Here is a 20,610-nt window from a genome sequence, read left to right on the forward strand (position 1 = left end):
GGTAATTAAAATCTAAGGTGCTGAACCTGTAGAGGTGCAATCATCAGAGGTTATCCAGTAGAAACAGGAGGATTGTGATGACAGTAAATCCAGTTCAGTAACATTTATTGGTTTACCATTCTTTTATTTTAATCAGGACACGCCTCCTTGAGTGAATACAGGTCTCTATGGGCCGTGTGTGGTTCCTCTTAAAGAAATATTATTAAATAAATATTATAAATGTAAGAGATTATCAATAAAGAACAGGTTTGTTGCTTTGGAAGGTGTATATGTGTTTGCTATTGATGTGTTGAACACATGGGGCCAACTAAGGAATTGTGTGGCAGTCCCTTAATGGCTTATAGCAACAATTATGTGGATTATCCAGACTGCAATGAACAACAGGAAAAAGGTAACTACATTCGGCAAGCACGACCAGTTTATATCACACAGACTCCAACATTTGTGGACAACCTCTACAGAGCTAAGAGGACTTGAGCAAAAATATTTACATAGTCATGGATGCACACAATAAGCAGCAGTAAAACAAAAGAGAAAAATGTTCAGGGTGTAACTGAAATGTGAATATTAGTGAAATGTGGAAGGTTTTCCCAGTGCCTCGTTGTGATCTCTGTGCGGTTTGTCCACCCGATTAAAAACTGAGCTTCGTTGCAGAAAGGGGCATAAATGTTGTTGCTTGTTAAGCTCAATGCTCTGTGTAATCTCTAACTCCTCTTTCTGTGCATATGAATATAATAAAACTATGAGTGAGTTGGTGACATTTTGAACATAGGGCTTTATTGTGAGACACCCTTCAGGGAACCACAAGTTAGATTTACAATTTCAGACAAATAAGATTATTTGGAAAATGTAAAAAAGGATGTGTTCGTATGCAATAAAGCATCTTGTTTGTGTTCCGGTACAGAAAAAAAGCCACAAGGATAGAACAAAATAAAACTGCAGCTTCAAGTTGTTATGTTGGAAAAAGACACATGGTCATCTTGAAAAGCAAATATAGAAATACCACAGCTGGAAAACCTGCCTCACACTTAAACACATGATTCTTTAAACAGCTTTTAGGCCACATTAAATACAAAAATAACTATTTAGGGTACTTCCATGTTTCACTGTATATAAAAATTAATCTCTGTTTTTTACTGGAATGAACAGGCTAATCCAAAATAACCTCATGCTGCTGTGCCCTTTCTCCAAAAAGGACCACCTAATTAAAATGTGTGGGGTAATTCTGCAGAGATGGTGGTAGAGGTGTAGTTTGCAAAGGCAGAAAAAACTTTTTAAAATGTACCTCTAAAAACTGAACATCAACCAATCAGTTTCGGTATAAAACCTCCTTGCTTACCACTGCACTATCTACTACCTCTGTTGGTCCCAGCAAGTATTTGATTTAACATTAAAATATAAGGAGTAATGGAGAGTGTGTTCTCCTACTGCCTGGGTGTTTGGTATGCAGGGGCCACTACTGCTTACAGGAAGCCTGCACAGAGGGTAGTCAACACCACCCCAAAAAAATTATTGGCTGCCCTCTGCGACCCCTATAGGCCATTATCATTTCCACCTGTCTCAGAAAAACCAGACCCATCACAGGCTACCCCTTGCACCCTGCATACCACCTGTGTGACCCGCTGCCCTCTGGTCACCGCCTCAGGTCACTCAGATTCCACACCTCCAGACTGACTAACAGCTTTTCCCGGTGGGCCATTGTGACTATAAACAAACACTCCCCACACCCACCGCTGCCCACCAACCTCACCAATCTGGTCTGAGTAACCCTCATCACTCAGGCCACTCGCATAAGTCCCTTTGAAGTGCTTCCAACCACTTTGCTTACAAGCAAAGTGGTTGTTTTGTATATATTACTTTAGTTTGTATATGTTCCTCTAGACTGTATATCTTTTATTTTTTTGCTATCTATCCTGATGTCTTTACTATTTATATTTGGGTAGTGACCGAAAGAACGAGATCGCGGATAAAAGCGCTGGAAATGGGCTTCCTCCAAAGGGTGGCTGGCCTCTCCCTTAAGCTGGGCAGACACTGTGCGATTTTTGCAGCTCCTGCTCAAACGATTGACTCGCAGAGGTTAGAAGTTCGTAGGTCACGATTCAGGGTCTCACACTACACGGTCCGATGCTCTGATGCGACCCGATTGCTCACACTGTGCGTCCATAAAATGAAGGTTATAGCAAAAAAATCTGTCGCTCGCTCTCCCTCTCTGTCTTTAATAATAATAATAATAATGGATTGGATTTATATAGCGCTTTTCAAGGCACCCAAAGTGCTTTACAATGCCACTATTCATTCACTCTTTCACTCACACAGACACACACACACCACCATCATCACCTTTGATAAATTGCTAATGAAAAACATTGATCAGGCAGCTGTGATTGAGCAGCAATGTAAATTAAACTATTTTCACGGTTGTTGTGGTCGTGATGATTTTGTGAGGCCACATCAAAAAAGGCTCGGATGAGCTTGCCAAAGTTCTACAAGTTGTGCCTCCATCGCTTGTGTCCAGTTCACACGCTGCACTGCACTTTTTCACCGACGTTTATGTGTTTGCGCGTGCGCAGTGTGAGCGGCTGCGGCGACACCCTCACGACGGTCGTGTTTGAAATCCTCACGACCAAGCGATTGATGATCGGGAGCTGGTCGTGAGGTGTTAATCGCTTCTCAGGGGAGCAGGGGAGCTGCTTGCAGGTAAACTACCTGAACAGCATTTACAGTGCCACAGACCTTTAATCCTCGTAAAAACTTCATTCAAACGTGATATAAATAAATGACTTTTGGTGATAGATTTTTTCCTCGACATTATTTATCTTGTAACGAGGAAGAAGGTTCATTTAAAACAATGAACCTAAAGGGTGTCCAGAATTTCGCTTCCAGTAAGGTCGATTTACGAAAGGATTTAATAGTGAAGCAGTCGGTGTTAAAAGGATTACAGTCAGTCTGATCTTGCAGTATAAGACTATCAATCACTATCCAATCGACTTTTTTTTCGGGCTACAGGCTCAGCCCAGTGCAATAAATAACGTCATCTATACGAGGTTTTTAATATGATAGGTGACGCAAACCCCACGAATAAAGAAGAAATGTTTATATTAAATTAACACAAGAAACAATCCATATATTTCTAAGACTTGTGTTTTATATAAGGCAGAACAGCATGCCACGCCCACGAGGCTTTTATAGTCAAGAGGATGGAGCGAGTCGAGCAGATTGATTTTGAGGGTGCAAAGGGATTGTAGTGCAGCTCAGCAGCTAAGGCGCAATATGAAGCGTTTTCTTTTCTCTTTATTTTGGCTTGTCGGGGATTTACAGCCAGCTCTTTCTGCTGGTTTGAAGGATACACCGACTCTCGGGTCCAAAAATACTCCTCGACTTCTAAGCAAAGGTAGGTTGCGTTAACATCGACGCAGTGGCAGTATTACATTACGAGAGCTCTAGTGTTTGTTTCCTATTCACTTTAGTCAAAAACACTGCAAGGACAAATCCGATTCATCTTCTGATGTTTTGATGTAAGTGCAGAATGCCGTAATTCCTGATTAAAGCGTGATTATGAGATGCTTTTTCACCCTGCAGATATTCTGAGCGTTGGGCTTGAATACCAAATTAATCAGAACTACAGTGTGTTGTTCTATGAGGAGGGCTCAGATGAACTGTACCTGGGAGGCAATGATTTTATATTGAAACTCAATGTGGACGACTTCCACGTCATAGAGGTGGGTTCGAGCAACATATCGTAAACTAACGATGGTCTTTATTTATGTTTTCTTATTATGTTGTTGGTGGTGTTTCTTTTTTCCCCTCAATTCCTGTGGGGTTAAGCAGGCGCCATTAAAACCAACAGATGGTTGTGACAGTCCTAATAAGCGTCTGTCTGCCATACAAGACCTTGTACTGTAGCCTCAAAGTGCTCATTAAGAGGTCCAGGTGCTGAGCTCATGGCACCGACAGAATCATTAAGAATAGAATATGTAATAAACCAGAAATGTCAGTATGACTTTTTTTTTATCTTAATGTTAAATTTTTAATAAGTAAATGATTCTTGACCATAAGAGAAGAAATGGGTTTTATCATTGATATCACTAATGGATGTCGTGCTGTGAGAAGAGAAGCTGAAGGGAATCAAGAAGACATTTGAATTAAGGGAACTGGTTTTAGTCTATCCTTTTATTAATCTATCAGACGGCTATTTCTGTAGACAGTGTTGTAATTAGTTTCTTAGTGATTGTTTCAGATGCTGCTTATGTTTTTGAAATGTTGCTAAAGTCATGGCTAATCTGTCTACAATCAATGTGTTGACAGAAATTTCATCTGAATGCAACGGGGCAAGAGGAATGCCAAGAGGTCGGTGATTACAGAATGATCTGAGATGTGCTAATAAATGCATTGTGAAAATGAAATATAGAATCGGTTTCCATAACAAAGTTCTCTCTGTGTCATAGGACCCCTGTGAAAATGTTATCACTATCATTGAGAAGTTTCAGAACAACCTGTTTGTCTGCGGGACGAACGGACAGAAACCAGAGTGCTGGCAACTTGTGAGTGATTCTAAAAAGTGTTAAATGTGTTAAACCGTAGACTAAAAGTGTGTGACTTTCTGCACTTCTGTGACAAGTTAATGGAAACTAAACTAGTTTCCATAAACTAGCAGCAGAGAAAAGCCAATTAAGGAGTGGAGCTCTGGTGCTTCTTGTTAAACTTTAATTGGGCGCCCTCATCTATAATTTAATGAAGGTGCTGGGTGTCTGGTGTTTTGTGGTTTCCCGTCACAGTTCTCTTGAAGTAATGTCACTGTGTTCTGTTGACTCTCTGTGACCCTGCAGCGCCCTTCAGTGAACAATCAGTCTCTTGAAATATTCGATAGTCGTGACGGGACAGGAATCTCTCCATTTATCTACACACAGAACTCCCTATCGCTCACAGTAGGTATGTTACGCGCCGCTTTTGTAGTTACCATGTTTTCAAGGTTTTAATTATCAGTGTGCAGATTAATGTAACTGATTACTCAAAAATTCAACATTTTTGCCCCTGTCAATTTGGTGTATCGGCTATTTTTAGAAGGGGATCTGTATGCAGCAGCACCTTTGGATGCTGATGGAAGTACATTGCAGTTCAGAAGACAAGCTGGCCACAGGACTAATGTCTGGATGTATGACAGCTGGGTCTCAGGTAAATAAATACCTGCTCTTATTTTATAATAGAGGAAAACTACTGTAATTTAATACATTGGTGTCGTATAATCAGAATATGTTTGACTTAAAAGTTTGTCTTGTTCACTCCTCACCTCATTGTAGGGTAATTATGCTTTGGTTCAAGTTTGATGTGGCAGGCTTTCTGTTTTGTTCTGTTTTGTTTTTTCAGTTCGCGCTACACTGTAAACACTTTATCTTTTTATCATGTTTTCACAGAGCCCACGTTCGTCTCTGCGTCATGGGTGCAGCGGAAGGACGACCCAGACAATGAGAAAATTTATGTCTTTTTCCGTGAGAAGAACTCAGACCACAACCGAGAGGCTGACCCACTGATATCTAGGGTTGCCAGAGTTTGTAAGGTATGGTGAAAAAAGCTGAGCTAACATCAATGAAACTCAACTTTGCGTACAGATAAATTCTCTAAAACATCTTCATCTCACTTTCAAGAATTAGGAACAATCAAAAGTCTTGCTGTGACTACACAAGCAAACCTTTTTCAAGCATTTTGGAAGGTGGATTGTGCCCCTTCATTCTGGGACCCTTTGTGCCCAGTCCTCATAGGATGGACCACACCCACCTTTGAACTTGGCCTTCAGTCTAATTTGATCTACAATTGGATAAAGTTTTGCGAATGCGTTTGGCATGAGTACAAGGCTCTGTCACTGACAGAGTATGTCCAATACCAAAGTACTTGAAGCAAATTTGAAGTGGGGTTCAGTTTCAGTTCACTTGCCACACAGTTGGAAAATGTTGTAATAATGTTGTAAGCTTTAGAACAACAATATTCATAATGAATGGCAAAATGTGATCATGCCCATTAAAATAAAGGAGAGGCATTATTGGCTCAGTATGTGTGAGAGGGTGTGATAATAGTACAGCACAGGGAAGGTTGAGTCAGTCAGTCAGTTCAGTTTTTTTTTTTTTTGTTTTTTTTGTTTTTTTGACACATCAACAGTACAGTTGCCTAAAATGACACAGCTAAAGAAACACAAAACCTGTGAGATGAGCTTAAAAACTCAGCTTACCACCGCCTGCTGTACTGAATCTAAATTAAAGGCAGCGATTGTGAATAATTCTAATATTGTTTTGTGATGGTTTGCCATGTTTCTTTTACCGTAATGATCTGCATAATTTTCCATAAAGAGGAAACAAGATACTAAAGTCTGTCAGCTCAGAGGTGCTTGATGTTGATGTTAGGCTTTCTGTTTTTATGGAAGCAGTAGTTATGCTCACCCAGTATTTCCTCTTATATCAGGATGTTGCATTAGTCATGTTAGTTTAAAACCATCACAAGAAAATATTCATTTGCACAACAAAGCAAAAGCAACCAAACCTTTGACCCACCACCAATACCAAAAAATTGGACTTCATCTACTTTACATTAACCAGCGCGAAAAGCTTTCATTTTGCTAAAATGTTGTTTTCGGGATCCTCGCTTGACATCTGTGCGAAACGAGACTTGCCCTAAAAGTGTTCAGGTGTTCTCGTTTCACATTTCTGATACAGCTCAACGTAATGGCAGCTGTATCGAATAACCTTCAGCCGAAGAAGAATTAATGAGTTTCCTCCTGTCGGTATCATATTTCAGGTGGATGAAGGTGGATCAAAACGATTCTTCCAGAACATGTGGACATCTTTTCTCAAGGCCCGTCTTGTGTGTGGAATTCCAAAGGAGTCGCTGTATTTTAACCGCCTCCAAGATGTTTATGTGATGCACGCAGACAACTGGCAAGACACCAGGGTCTATGCCCTCTTCACGAGCAACTGGTTAGATGCTTCATTTTTAATATCTAAGCAACATGCAAACATGACAGTGACACCACAATCAAAAGCAAAACATTAAGATGGGTAGTATTGCTTTAGCAACATGACTTTCCATTCCTTGTATCTTAGGACTGTAGCTCCAAAAACACATGATGTTAGACTGTTGGTCAACTGTTTGTCCTCCTTTTCAAGGGTGTTGCCCTTCTTCCACTCCCATGAGCTGAGGCAATAACAAATTCACAGATGATTTAAACCTATGATGAACGCCCTGGCAATCTATCTTTCTTATGTCTCCTCTAGGAATTCTACAGCAGTCTGCATCTATACAATAAAAATGATTGAAAATATATTTGAGAACTCCAAATTCAAGGGCTACAACGACAACGTTCCCACGCCAAGGCCAGGAACGGTAAGAACTTTATTATGTTGCTATGTTACTTTACAGAAACCGAATTTACAGACAACTTCCTCTAATTGTTTTATTTTTACATTTCTATTTTCGTTTTGCTCACATGCAGTCTAAGCAGTTTATTCTATATCATGTGCATGAGTACGACCTGTGGTTTAAAAAAAAAAAAAAAAAAAGACATGGAAACAGCTGTGTGCATGGACTGTTTCATCACATTCATTGTTTCCATCATAGAGACTGTGGTTATTTATTTGACATCCACTGAGATTAAATGGAACAAATGAAGGCCCTTTGTATTTGCAGTTTCCCCTCATTGTGGCACAACCATAATACAAGTTTCAAAAAGGGGCTGACACCGATCGCGGTCCTTTCTCTGTTCATGTTGCTATATTTTGTAAATAAAACCACCCCTGTAATTTACAATGTGGAAAAGTTTGTCTGTGCTTTGTTTTTGGACTATTTTTTTTTGTGCCTTTCATGCAGTATACAGACTATTTTTGCATTTATTTTTCAGTGTTCCACGAACAGCAAGGCTTTGCCACGTCACACAGTCAATATTGTGAAGGATCACTCAGAAATGGCCGACTGGGTTGACTCAGATCCTTTTTATATAAGCACCAACAACTACACCAAGATAGTCGTGGACAGAGTTCAGGCTGCAGACCAAAGATTTTATAACATTCTGCTTCTAGCTACTGGTATGTCATTGTTCAACAGCACAGGGTCCTTGGGATCTTGTTTTGTCATTAGCGCCTTCGCTGCCTTTCAATTGTCTTACATTTTAAGAATGCATTGTCTGTAATATCTGTTAGGAACAATAAGCTAAAAATACCTAGCCAGATATATCACTTGCAAAAAATAACACAATATCAAATTCCTGTTCCAACAGATTCCGGGAAGATCCATAAAGTCTTGGAGTCTGGGTCAGAACCTTTTATCATATCTGAAACGCAGCTCTCCAACTCTTCAATCATACAGTCAATGAAGCTTGACTCTAAAAAGGTAGGGTTCATTTAAAATGCCATACTAAGTGCAGAGCACTGTGCTTTGCCGTTCTGGCATCAGTGTTTCTCTCAGCTGCTGTCAGCGCCCACCTTCAGTGAAACACGATGTTGCTATTTCTTTTTGCAGAGCGTCGCATTTTATCTGTCGGGTCATTGCTTTTGTGCTTCACATGCAGCTATTTTCAGCTGACAAACACCTCGTGTGCATTAGTTGTCTTGCGCCAGGAAAAGCCAAATCTATCAATAAGCAGGCTATAGAGTCTACAATTTCACCAAAAAGAAAATCTTTTCATCCAGGTTTAAAGTAAATTTAGATTTTTGTCTTCCTTTGCTCAGAAAACATTAATTGTGGGGTCTGCTGAGAGAATAACTGCAGTGAACCTTCAGAGTTGTCAGGAGTACAGCAAGTCTTGCGAAGAATGTGTTCTGGCCCGGGATCCATACTGTGCCTGGACTAACGATGGATGCACCTCGACTGTCCCGTAAGTGCGAGCAGCAGTCTTACCAAGACCCTCTGGCACATTTTATTATTATGTTTTGCACAATACCTGAAACAGCTGTAGAAATGAATCCTTTGCATATTCTTTATCAGAATTGAATTGCCAGATAATCAAAGAGGGAAAAGATCTTGCAGAAACATCACTCACTGAAATGTGTTTTATTCGTCTTTGCAGCGGGAGCATTCAGAATATCGTGGATGGGAAAACAAACGTATGCAGTTTAACAGTTAAAGGTAGCTAATGATGAGACATTTATTCATCTTGCTGTAGACTCCAGGAACAAATTTAGTCTGATCTCTCTGATCGCTCTTCTCCCCCCCCCCCCTTCTTTTCTCCAAGAGCCAAGAAACCGGACCAAACGTGAGATACCTCCACTATCATCAGTGCATTTGAGGACAGTTCATTCAGTCCCCCAGGGTGTGCCTTTCTATCTGTCCTGTCCCATAGACTCCTACCACGCTGAGTATACATGGGAGCAAAAAGGCCAAAAGAGTCCTTGTTTGCAGATGCTTACCAACTGTCTGCACCTCATTCCTTCCATGTCAAAGGAGAAGTATGGCACGTACAGATGTATTTCAGAAGAGAAAGACTACATCAAAGTGGTGGGAACATACGAGCTCATAGAGAACCAAGACCCAAAAAAGTGCTCAAAAAGCAATACACCTGACAACTGGAACGCTGCACCAGCTCTTATTCCAGAGATGACATGGATCACGCTGCTTGTAGCAATAATTTCTTTTTGAACTGACTCTCTGTTACTCACTACTTTTAATTTGCAGTGTCAAAATGTCAGGCCCTCTGTACTCATGCAGCACTAACGGAAATCCATGTCAAGCCTTTAGCGGAACCTAACACAGAAACATTTCTGCTGTGAAAAACCTTTATTGTTTCAAAGAGGGGCTTGAACAGGAAGGGGAAAGAAAAAAGAAAGCAGTACAACCGGTCAGCAGTGCACAGCTTGAATGGTCTCCAATGGTGATTGAAAACATCGGAGCATCTTACATAAAACACTTTAGCTGAGTACCTTTCTTCCTTTTAACACAATCAAGGAAATGGAAGGCACAGAAAGTAATCAGAGGTAATTCCTCTTTACATGAATGTATATCTCAAGTCAACAACACTATTAAACTATGAGTGTAAGTGGGAAAGCTTCCAGTCAAAGGGCCACAGACAATCTTTAAACAGTAAGTCTGCTTAATTGTAAGTCTTATACAAACTGAAGGGAAGAGAGCTCTTTCCACTCTGGTCCATATAGAACCAAAAAATGTAAATTATCTGTTTTGACATTGCACTGCTGACCCGATAATTTAGGAATGTGTCTCCACCTTCTTTTTGCCTAGCCGTCTCAGTGCTCAGAAAGGTATCTTAAAAATGCACAATGAAAATATTTGGCTTTGCATATTGGGAAATGGCTTCTCTCAGTATTTAAAAGCAGTTATGTCAAAAATACTCTAAAACATGCAAAAAGTTGGCCTATTTGTAGTGTTATAATTTTTAACACATACTCACTGAAATTGGGTATGTGTTTTCCTGACGCGGCGCAGAGTAGGGATAGTGAAGGGGGATGAGTTGGCATTGCTCATCCACAGCAGGGGTAATGCATAAACGAGGAGAAGAAGCAAGTGCATGTAGTGTGGAGCGGATGGAAACGATTGTCGGGGTGATTTGTGACAGAAGGATAACAGCGAGAGTGAAAGGGAAAGTTTACAAGATGGCAGTGAGACCTGTTATGATGTACGGTTTGAAGACGGCGGCAGTGACAGAAAAAGACAGGAGGCCGAGCTGGAGGTGGTAGGGATTTTGTTTTGTTGGGATTAGAAATGAGTCGATCAGATGGACAGCTCGGCTGAGACTGTTTGGGGAAGTGCAGAGGAGGCGTGTTATTATACTGGAAAGGATGTTAAAGATGGAGTACCTCCATAAGAAAAGAAAAAAAAAAAAATCTTATTTTTGTACACAGTATTATAGCACTGATAGCACTTTTCTTTTTTCTTTTTTTCATAACCTATACTATAATACAAATAGTGCACATAATATTTTGTTAAAATGAATTATTGCAATCACCTTGTAGAGAAAACCTCTAAAGAACACAGAGTTGGCCTCAGTAGCCTGAGATGGAGTCAGATTCCTTACCTGAATTATTGCTTTAGTCCCTTGATAAAGAGTGTTATAGAGCAATAATGTAGCTAATAAACCACTTAAAACTTTATTTACACCAGAATGTAGTAAGCTGTGCCTTGTGTTGCTTTAATTCTATGAGTTTAACATAATGTCTCTTTATAGCTTGTGTCATCATGTTGCCTTACACACGTGTATTTTGGTACGGTATTAAATTATTTAATCCTGAATGTTAAAAAAAATTTTTTTTTATATGAAAAGTATTATTTATTTCATTATTCACAAAATATTTAAAGAGATAAGAAAACTTGCTAATGTCTTGTAATGATTTCTTCATCATAAAAAGAGTGTGACAATTTGTTCACTAGGAGTCATCATATTAGGTAAGATATTATAATTTAATCTTAGCAGGCTGTGTTTTAATCAGCCAGAGTACTCAGTAAATAACTTTCAGCATGACAAGAGGGCAGATGACAAAGCAAGGATCTTGAGCTTAAGCTGTCTTTTACCTAGATCTAGTCTCAGCATTCTTAATGACTGCACAGAGTACATCCTGCTTATGTAAAGAGATTTTTTTGGGGGGGAAGGGGGGCACTACAGTGTATGTGCATAGACAAAAACAAATGGGAATTTGGGTGGAGTCCGATAAGGTTGTAAGATTTTCTTTCAGATTAACTAATTGAAGTCCAGAAACTCCATGGAAACCTAGTGTTGTTTATGCTTCTCTCATCCTGTCTCCAAATATGAGATAACACAGCATCCATTATCCATTATAGTGTAACACTTGACTCTAAACTTGGCTCTCACAGTGGTGGTCTCAGTCTTTTGGCCACACTCTGCTGACCAAACCCTGTTGTTGCAGTTTCATTCTAGGAAAACACGCCCTTTCAGCCACTGACACACTATGTTGTTGTGGGCTCTGATTTACAGCCACGTGGTTTTAACTGTTTTGATCTGCAGTCTACACAAATATTTAACACTGTAGAAGGAGATGGTACTTTCCGCTGTTTATGGTTCATATGTTGTTCTGTCTGTCTTAGACCACTATAATTATAATGAAGCTTACTAAATCTGTGGCTTAAGACAGAATTTACATAATCCCTGATCTAACAACTAGGTTTGTCCTTTGGTAAACCATCTGCATGCACTCATGTTTTGTTTATGTCTGGGTTCTTTTCTGAGTCACTCCTCATCAAGTTGTAGAAATGTGTCAAGTGGTGTTATAGAGGACTTACAGCTAAGCATCACTGATAGGCTTTACTTTAGGACTATGTTAAGAAACACTTACGGTATCACAGCACTAAGCTGGTGCTGCATTGGTGTCTGAGGTCACAGATATGGTGACTAACAAACATGTTTTTGGTTTCTGTTCTGTTCTGATAAGAGTAAATCTTCATTCAGGACCCCAAGTTTTCCTGTCCTTCTTCTCACAGGAAGACTTCAGGAAGGAAATTATTGGAAAACAAACACAAATTCCGATTAAGGAAATTCTTAGAACTGAAAGCAAATGTTATAAATGTAGCTTTTCACATGTGCGTCATGTTGTTTAAAGTTTCTAAGCACGCACGATACTTTGCCTGACATGAATTTACAACGCCTGTCTGTAACTGCAATCCGTTGCCAGCAGAGGTCGCTGTTATCCAACAGACCCGACATCGGTTCACGCTTCAACGCCTACCCTGAACTGAACACAAATCCATGGCTAACCTGACCCTACAAGCCAAGGCTTAGAATAATACTCGCATGCCCATTTCACCCTGAAAATGATTATCTCAGAGTGTAGTGTATGGCAATTCCAAGGTCCCCGGGGAGTCGACATTACTCAGAATAGCGTGAATTCCTTGGGTAACAAATGAAATGCGACATGCATGGTGTGATAGGCCTTGGAGGGTGATTCAGTGCAATCCTCCAAGGTATGCATGTGCACTAAAAGTATCAGAAAGGTATGGTTTGTGATTTTGTCACTTCTGAGTTGTTTGCACTTGCTGTAGTAGGTGCTGGTGTGTTACATGAAAATTAAAACGTTCTCTTTTGGTCTGAGAGTCAAGACAGATGATTCCGTGATAACTTGGATGTGGCGGTTTCCCTTTGAGGTAGAAGACAAAACAACCTAAAAAAAAAAAAGAGCAGGAAAAAATAAACAACAAAGTACCAGATGAGCCATTGCTTGATTTTATTTGTACAGTACTTCCTCAGGAATCCTAAACCTGTAGCTGCTTGAGCTGTGGGGTACTTGAATGTTTTGGTAATTAGCCTACTCGACATGTGTGTTTATGTATAAGAGAAGGCATATTCATGCTGTGAGTGATTCGAATTGTTCTTTGTTTTCCTTTTGAAATTCCAGTCAAGTGCAGATTATTATCCATTTATGTTTTAAGTGTTTGTACTTTTATTGGATTTAATTTAAAATAAATTACCTTTCAATTTATTATTTTTTTTTATTTTTTGTTCTCCAGGGTTTGTTTGTATTTTTGTTTTGTTTTTTAAATATATTGTCCTAGTGATTTTAAACCCTAGTCCTTCTGTCATCTTCATGGCATTGGTGGTAGCCAGTATGCTCACTGGGGGTAGTAAGGTTTATGGTGACACCTGGGAACATCTGTGTGTCCTCTTGTTTCCTAACTTAATCCCTAGTAGGACAAGTAGATGGGTTTATGTATTTATTTATTTACATATTCTGTATAATTTAAAAAGTTGTTTGTAGCTGTGCTTGTACTGGACATTTTCCACTGCTGTGTTTAATTAAATCTTAAAATAAATCACTTAAAATGATCACTCCTCTCCAGGGCCACATTAGGATTTGTGACACTGAGTTAAATCACATTGTTTCCAAAAGCCTTTTGTTTGAGAAGTCTCAACACAGCGTTGTGAAGTTTCTAAATAAACATACTCTGGACGACGTTTGAAAATGATCTGAAAGGCTGTACAAATTTACAGTGTGCACACGTTTGGAAATACTTTGGGGATGTACTCCATTAGGTGTGAAACAAAATGTGGTGTGAAGAGAGGGAGCAGAAGCAGGTTCAGAGCAAAGAGCTGGTGAGATTTTAACAGTTAAAGTAAATGTTTAAAGCATTTAAAAAGACATCTGGAAAATAAAGAAGATAGAAATCTAGATGGTTTACCGCAGGGACTTGAATCACGAATACAGCAGGAAATTGTACGGCAGCCGAGCAGGCAGCCAAGAAGGAGGAAAAGGAAGAGAGAGTACGTTAGTTCCGTATCAGAATCTATTTTACTTTCTGACACAAAACAAAACCTAAAATTAAAAAAAAAAGTAAATTGATACCCAAAAGACAAGTTATATTGAGACTTGACAATTAAACAAATCGTGACAGGGTCGAGGGAAGAATATAAATCTCCAGGTGATTACCTGGATAGGAAAATGAACACTACCCAGACCTGTTTTTTAAAAAGAGGTTTTGGGGAATTTAAACTCTTTGTGGTGATTAGCACTTCTGCCTCATAGCAGTACAGGCTGAGCTTTTCCTGTGAAGTTTGTGCAGCTTGTCTTTTGCCCTTTGTTGCTTCCTTTCACAGTCCAAAGACATGCACAGTTGGACTAATTGATGATTCTAAATTGGCTGTACATGTGTTGAGGGGGTACTCTGCCTCCTTAGATAAGCTCCAGTTTGCAAATATTTGGACAGTGATACAGTTTCTGTAATTTTGCTTTTGTCCACCATGGCAGTGGAATTTAAATCAAACAAGCAAGATGTGATTGAAGTGCAGACATTCATTACATGAACTGTTTAGGAATCCTAACCATTTCTGTACACAGACCTCCTTACCATTGTTATTTCATATTCATATTCTTCTTATTGCTAAATAAATGTTTAGTATGTCTTTGCAATCTGTGCATTAGACCAGAGGTGTCAAAATCATTTTACATGGCAGGCCACATACAGACAAGTGAAACTCCCCTTTCTGTCAGTGTAAAGAAGTTAGATGTTTAACGGTTTTTCTATATGATGACGAAAAAGCCTCTGTGATAAAGAAAGACGTCTGTCAGAAAGACACTTTCAACTTAAATTGTAAGAAATAAAGTTGCAGATAAAGTTCTGGAAGCTCATTTACCAAAACTGTCGTTGTAAAACAACAACAACAACAGAATTTACACAAGTTGTATTAGAGACACGGCTAAGACTTTGGCCAACATAATAATTTGTGAAAGTTGAATTGAAAAGGGGAAGTAGGGGAAAGATAAGTTTTATGTAAGCACACACACAGCTGTAAGGTAAGAGCTATGCAGGAAGTGCGATTTTATCGTAGTGGAAGCAAGACACCGAAGGTAAGACAAATTCATGACAGTGAATTGTGAATTTTAAGTGAATTTTAGTCGGAAAGTGACGTCACTTTCCGACTAAAATTCACTTAAACGACGAAACCTGTCGTTTAAGCTGTTTGGTGGCTGTTGGAATACTTTGTGGTGATTAAAGAATTATTAATGGTTTCAAGCGCACATTCAGGCCTGTGAGACTCATTAGACACTCTGACACTGAGCCATGGCTCTGTGCTTATGCACACGTTTCTGCATCTCTGTTATTCAAAGACACTTTCTATATGTATAATTTATTTTATGTAAAATTCACTACTAAACTGTAACTTTAAGGACAAGGAAGCGATTTATTTTATTCAGTTTTATCATAAAAGCTTTATTTTTATGGATTTGCTATTACTAGCGACAACAAACATGAGGTTTAAGGCCTGGATTACTTTGAAACCTTTGAAACCTGAAAATAAAAAGGGGCATTGCTTTATTTACGTCTGACACCTCTGTAGTACACCAGAAGATGGCGGCATCTGAGCAGGAAACCCTTCTCCTTAAACGCAACCACCAATTTGCAAGACTCAAACGCTTATAATGATTATATAATGTAATGTTTATTTACACAGCGATAGGCTGAAAGTCACTGGTGCACAGAAGCCTTTTAAATAAGACACGAGACTAGCTGCCAAACAAAATAAAATGTGCACGAATTTGGCTTTTTTGTTTACGAAAATTAAAAGTAATTCATTTGAGATTTACCCGAAATTTGTTGCGTTAAATCAGATATATTTATTAAAAACAAAAAGTTAAAGCAGGTTTCACGATGCGGTGCAGCTGCAGTCTAACACCATCAAATGATCCGGGTATCCTGTGGCTCTATGCAGAGCCTGTCCATACACTGGACTCCTCAGAATTCACCTTCTCTCCAGCCTTATTTGTCATTGTTATTAAAGATAATGCTAGATAATATAAGTGCCTTTGCAGTTTTTTCCTAATCACAAGAACACTTTAAATATTTCACTTCGTGTGCAAACTGTTACTTTTGTGTTTACCTGTGTCCTTTAGTTAAAGACAAAGGGTTGAAGGTGAAGCGAATGAGGTCAAAGATGGGCTTAGGTCGGAGTAATAAATTAAACATCGGATCCTAAATTATGGATTTTCTTGGAGGGCGGAGGACCCCTCCAAGAGCAGCTTCTGTATCTTTAATAGACACGGAGAGGGGCTGGGAGAGGCTGCGCGTTCACGTTCATTTTCTCGCGCCGCAGCGGCGGGGACGCGCAGAGGCTCCCACACTCGCCGGAGAGGAAGAAAAAAGCGCCGTCGGACCGCAACAGCGACTCACCGGGAGAAAAATGATCCCTCCACCGTCCTTCATCTGCGCTCAGGTCTGCACAAAGCATGTGAAAGGATCCGAAACCTCCGAGGACTCGACTTTTCTCAAACATTAAACTTGTTTCAAGTGGACTGTAAACTCCGAGGGTGATTTATAAGACACGGGAATTGAAGTTAACATTGGACAGGTAAGATGACGGAAAAATAAGCTAATGCGGGAGTTACTGCATGAAATTAGAGAGAGACGGAGCAGCATCCGGATCAAAACTTTAAAACAAATACAAAAATGTCTAGAAATCAACCCGCGGATTAATTCTGTGTCTGTGTCACAAAGGCGTTTGTGCACGAATGCTTTAATAATCCGCAAATTGATCGGGAAAAATCTGATTTGAGCATTAAGTGCTTTTGGGAGTGAAACCTTCTCGAATAATTAAAAGAAAAACCATTAACGAGAGCCCGTTTCATCACCACGGACAGCGCCAGTTTACCCGGACCTGCCTGTGCAGACGCGCTCAGAGGAGAGCTTCTGAAATCAAATATGACCCACAACTTATGTGCATATGTGCGCTTGTTCGTCAAACATTGTTGTTCTGTGTAGCGAAGAAAAAAAAAGGAAACTGTTTTTAAGGCATTCAGAGAAACACATTTAATCTATATGAGATAAAAAAGCATCCGCAGTACATTTCCGTCGGTGTGATTGCTCTAATGGATAATGGATAATGCTCTTATAAATGTCTGATCGTAGCTAATGTCTGCTAATTGATGCTTGCAGGTGCAGAAAATGGCAAGAAGGTTCTTACAGCTCCTTGCCTTGTGGACTGTTATGACTGGCATTGTGCAGACCTGTCCAGAGCAGTGCAGCTGCCAGGATAAATTTTCCCATCAGTTTGCTGACTGTGCTTACAAAGACCTGCTGGAGGTCCCTGTTGGTCTCCCTTCCAATGTTACCACCGTGAGCCTTTCTGCCAATAAAATCCAAATCCTGAAAAGCAAAAGCTTTGTTAATATCACTCAGGCCACCTCTCTGTGGCTCGCCCACAATGAAATAGTCACCATAGAGAGAGGCACCTTGGCCCCTTTGGTTCAGCTACGCAACTTTGACATCAGCCACAACAAAATTGTGAACTTTCCATGGGAAGATCTGCGCGGTCTCACAGCCCTGCAGCTTCTCAAAATGAACAACAATGAAATGGTGAACCTCCCAAAGGATGCCTTTTCCACGCTCAAAGACCTGAGGTCGCTTCGAATTAACAACAACAGGTTTACCACCATTGTCGAGGGGACTTTCAGCGCCCTCACTGCTATGTCTCACCTGCAGATCTTTAGCAATCCCTTCAGTTGCTCCTGCCGCCTGCAGTGGCTGAGGGACTGGATCACGACAACTAAAATTTCTGTCCCCGAGCCAAATTCAATTGTGTGCGAGGCCCCTGAACATCTGAAGGGTACGATGGTTTCAAGCATTCCTAAACTGGACTGTGAGCCCCCTGCTGTTACTATAACATATCAGCCAAACATAGAAAACACAGATCTGTATGAAGGTATTATGGTGATCTTAAATTGTGAGACAAAAGGGAGCCCCAAGCCACAGATCACCTGGGAGGTGACTGCAGGAAATCAAAATTATCTTTTCCCCTTGCCCTCCACTGGAGAAATAAACGATGTGCCAATTAATGATAAAACAACCAGCAATCGATTTCTTGTTTTTAGAAATGGAACTCTCATCATCCCCCGTGTGAGTAAAAAGGAAGATGGGAATTACAGCTGCTTTGCGGTGAACGAGTTGGGTAAAGCAGAGAGCAGCGTTAAAGTGGCTCTGGCAGGCACCCAAAAGGAAGCCAGCAACACAGTCATTGATTCAACAGTGGACAAGAGCCGCCCGTCTGGTAAAAAGCCTGCAGACCCCAAGCCCTCCAAAAATAATGTGGTCAACTGGACAAAGCTTGATGAGAAGACAAAGGAAAGTCCCGAAACGTCAAAAGACAAACACGATGAAACAGAGCAGACCGGTGTTGTTCCTAAGACACACACATTCACAGGCAAGTGCGGTGTTAGAGAAAGCAGTGAATACATCTCCAACCATGCCTTCAACATGAGCCTGGAAGACCTGAAGCAGTACACCTTTGACTTTGGTGTTATTGCATTAGAAGTGTCAGAGACGGAGGCCAAAGTGCAGCTGAATCCACTGCAGCTTGCCAAAAGCAAATCTAATCTTCATCTAAGTCAAACTGAAAACCAGGAAACAGTGAATAAGGAACCTTTGGGTCTGTACCAGTCCTCATCTAGCAAGACCACTCTGGACATGCTCTACCTCTGTGTAAATACTGGAAACGGACACTCCATGGTTCAGTGGTCCAATATAGAGGAGGGAATTAATTCCTACCGCTTCCATAATTTACAGCCTGGCACCAATTACACACTTTGTCTCACCTATGGGGGGAAGGACTGCCAAGTCCAAGTAGTCTTCACAACTAGAAAGAAGATCCCCTCCCTGCTCATAATTGTGGTTGTCAGCATTTTCCTATTGGGTCTGGCCACTGTCCCCTTGCTGGGAGCCACCTGCTGTCATTTGCTATACAAATATCAAGGAAAAACCTACAAGCTGATCATGAAAGCTCAGAATCCAGATCAGATGGAGAAGCAAATGACAAAAGATTTTGATCACAGGCCATCTTTCGTGGAGTCAGAGAAAACCAGCGAGTTAGGCGAGGGGGAGGGGGAGGTTGACGGAGAGGAACGAGAAGGAGAGGAAGAGGCTGAGGGGAGCGTGGTGACCGAGTCCATCCCCGGATCATCATCCAAGACCAACCAGGAGGAGTTTGAAGTTGGCTCGGAGTACAGTGACAGGTTACCGCTGGGAGCAGAGGCCGTCAACATCTCCGAGGAAATCAACGGCAACTACAAGCAGCCAAGCCGCTGAGCTCCGCTGACGTCTGCGAGTATATTGTAAAATATTTTGCTTTCAAGTAGCCTATATTCAAGCAGGTAACACACACATCATTACTTCACGTGAAAAAAACGATGCCGTGTGATTTTTGTCTTTAAAAAAAAGGGATCATTAACTTTTTTACCTCAATACTCCTTCAATCACCGCGATTGTGAATGAATTCATGTGACATTTGTAGTTTCCGTAAGGTTAAAACGAGTAACTCACGTTTACAAACCGAGCACAGATTTATATCTTTTATCGGACCTCAAAACCGACGGGAAAGCACCAACGTTTACCCCATCTGTGGGACGTACGCGAACGGGCATGTGGGAGCAAATTTCGCGAAGGCGAGACTTGGAGAGATGCGCGTAATTCGAGGCAGCAAAAAAAAAAAGGAGAAAAAAAGTGCACAAAATTTTACCCACCGTTTCGCTGCGTTTTAAACAAGCAAAAACAACAAAAACCACGATTTTCTATGAAGTCACTGTAAATAAACTGACATCAGGGACAAGATTCTCTCACTGAGCCGCGTGTGTCTGTGCAAGGCTGTTAAAATCTCATAACGGCTATTTAACATCTTCTCAGGTGTCGGCACTCTGGCTCCACTCAACTTGTCCACGAAACTAGAGAAAGATTGGGATTAATGTGTTTGATGAAATGATATTTGCGCTTGGCGCTGTTGCACCTGACAGCGCGCACAGCGGCGCCCTGCGCGCTGTCCTGTGCGTCCAAAAACGGGAAACTGAGCTTTCAGAGGTGACGATGTGCTTGACGGGAAATTCCAGGTTATTTACCAACAACATGTTGTTCCACGTGTAACGTAAGGCTTTAAAAATGTGCGACTTTAACCTCTTAATCGACGGGTGCTTGCTGTACTCTCGCTTTTTACGGTGAACGTGTCCATGGCATGTCACTCCTTGTGCGGTTTTCTAATAGTGTAGTCTATATAGGACTTTTAGATGTGACTGTCTACTTGTGATGTAAAGCCACGTGAATTTTCTTTATTTTTTTTTTTAAATCAATTTTCCAATGAAGTCCTAACAAATGGGCGCAGTGAGCGTCTGTCGGCTTCACTGTCTTGTAATTTGATAT

General features: G+C 40.6%; 2 protein-coding genes across 2 annotated transcripts; both read left to right on the plus strand.

The window, feature by feature from the left end:
- Positions 1-2,739: 2,739 nt before the first annotated feature.
- Positions 2,740-13,419, plus strand: sema7a (semaphorin 7A). The gene is made up of 14 exons (XM_040025802.1): positions 2,740-3,391; positions 3,580-3,719; positions 4,306-4,347; positions 4,446-4,541; positions 4,827-4,929; positions 5,062-5,172; positions 5,412-5,554; positions 6,784-6,962; positions 7,260-7,368; positions 7,883-8,066; positions 8,258-8,370; positions 8,709-8,854; positions 9,047-9,105; positions 9,212-13,419. The coding sequence occupies exons 1-14, from the start codon at positions 3,271-3,273 to the stop codon at positions 9,613-9,615; spliced, it is 1,950 nt and encodes a 649-aa protein (XP_039881736.1). The 5' UTR covers positions 2,740-3,270; the 3' UTR covers positions 9,616-13,419.
- Positions 13,420-16,518: 3,099 nt separating this feature from the next.
- Positions 16,519-19,951, plus strand: islr2 (immunoglobulin superfamily containing leucine-rich repeat 2). The gene is made up of 2 exons (XM_040025797.1): positions 16,519-16,780; positions 17,365-19,951. Exon 2 carries the CDS (start codon positions 17,374-17,376, stop codon positions 19,507-19,509), a length of 2,136 nt encoding a protein of 711 aa, XP_039881731.1. The 5' UTR covers positions 16,519-16,780; positions 17,365-17,373; the 3' UTR covers positions 19,510-19,951.
- Positions 19,952-20,610: the final 659 nt, after the last annotated feature.

The sequence above is a fragment of the Simochromis diagramma genome, unplaced genomic scaffold (assembly GCF_900408965.1).
Source record: "Simochromis diagramma unplaced genomic scaffold, fSimDia1.1 OVJJ01000293.1, whole genome shotgun sequence".
In the NCBI taxonomy this organism is placed as follows: domain Eukaryota; kingdom Metazoa; phylum Chordata; class Actinopteri; order Cichliformes; family Cichlidae; genus Simochromis; species Simochromis diagramma.

Coding starts and splice junctions, on each gene's coding strand:
- islr2 (XM_040025797.1), top strand. CDS start 17,374: ATGGCAAGAAGGTTCTTACAGCTCCTTGCCTTGTGGACTGTTATGACT.
- sema7a (XM_040025802.1), top strand. CDS start 3,271: ATGAAGCGTTTTCTTTTCTCTTTATTTTGGCTTGTCGGGGATTTACAG. Junction 4,542..4,826: donor AACCAGAGTGCTGGCAACTT/GTGAGTGATTCT, acceptor GTGACCCTGCAG/CGCCCTTCAGTGAACAATCA. Junction 9,106..9,211: donor ATGCAGTTTAACAGTTAAAG/GTAGCTAATGAT, acceptor CTTTTCTCCAAG/AGCCAAGAAACCGGACCAAA.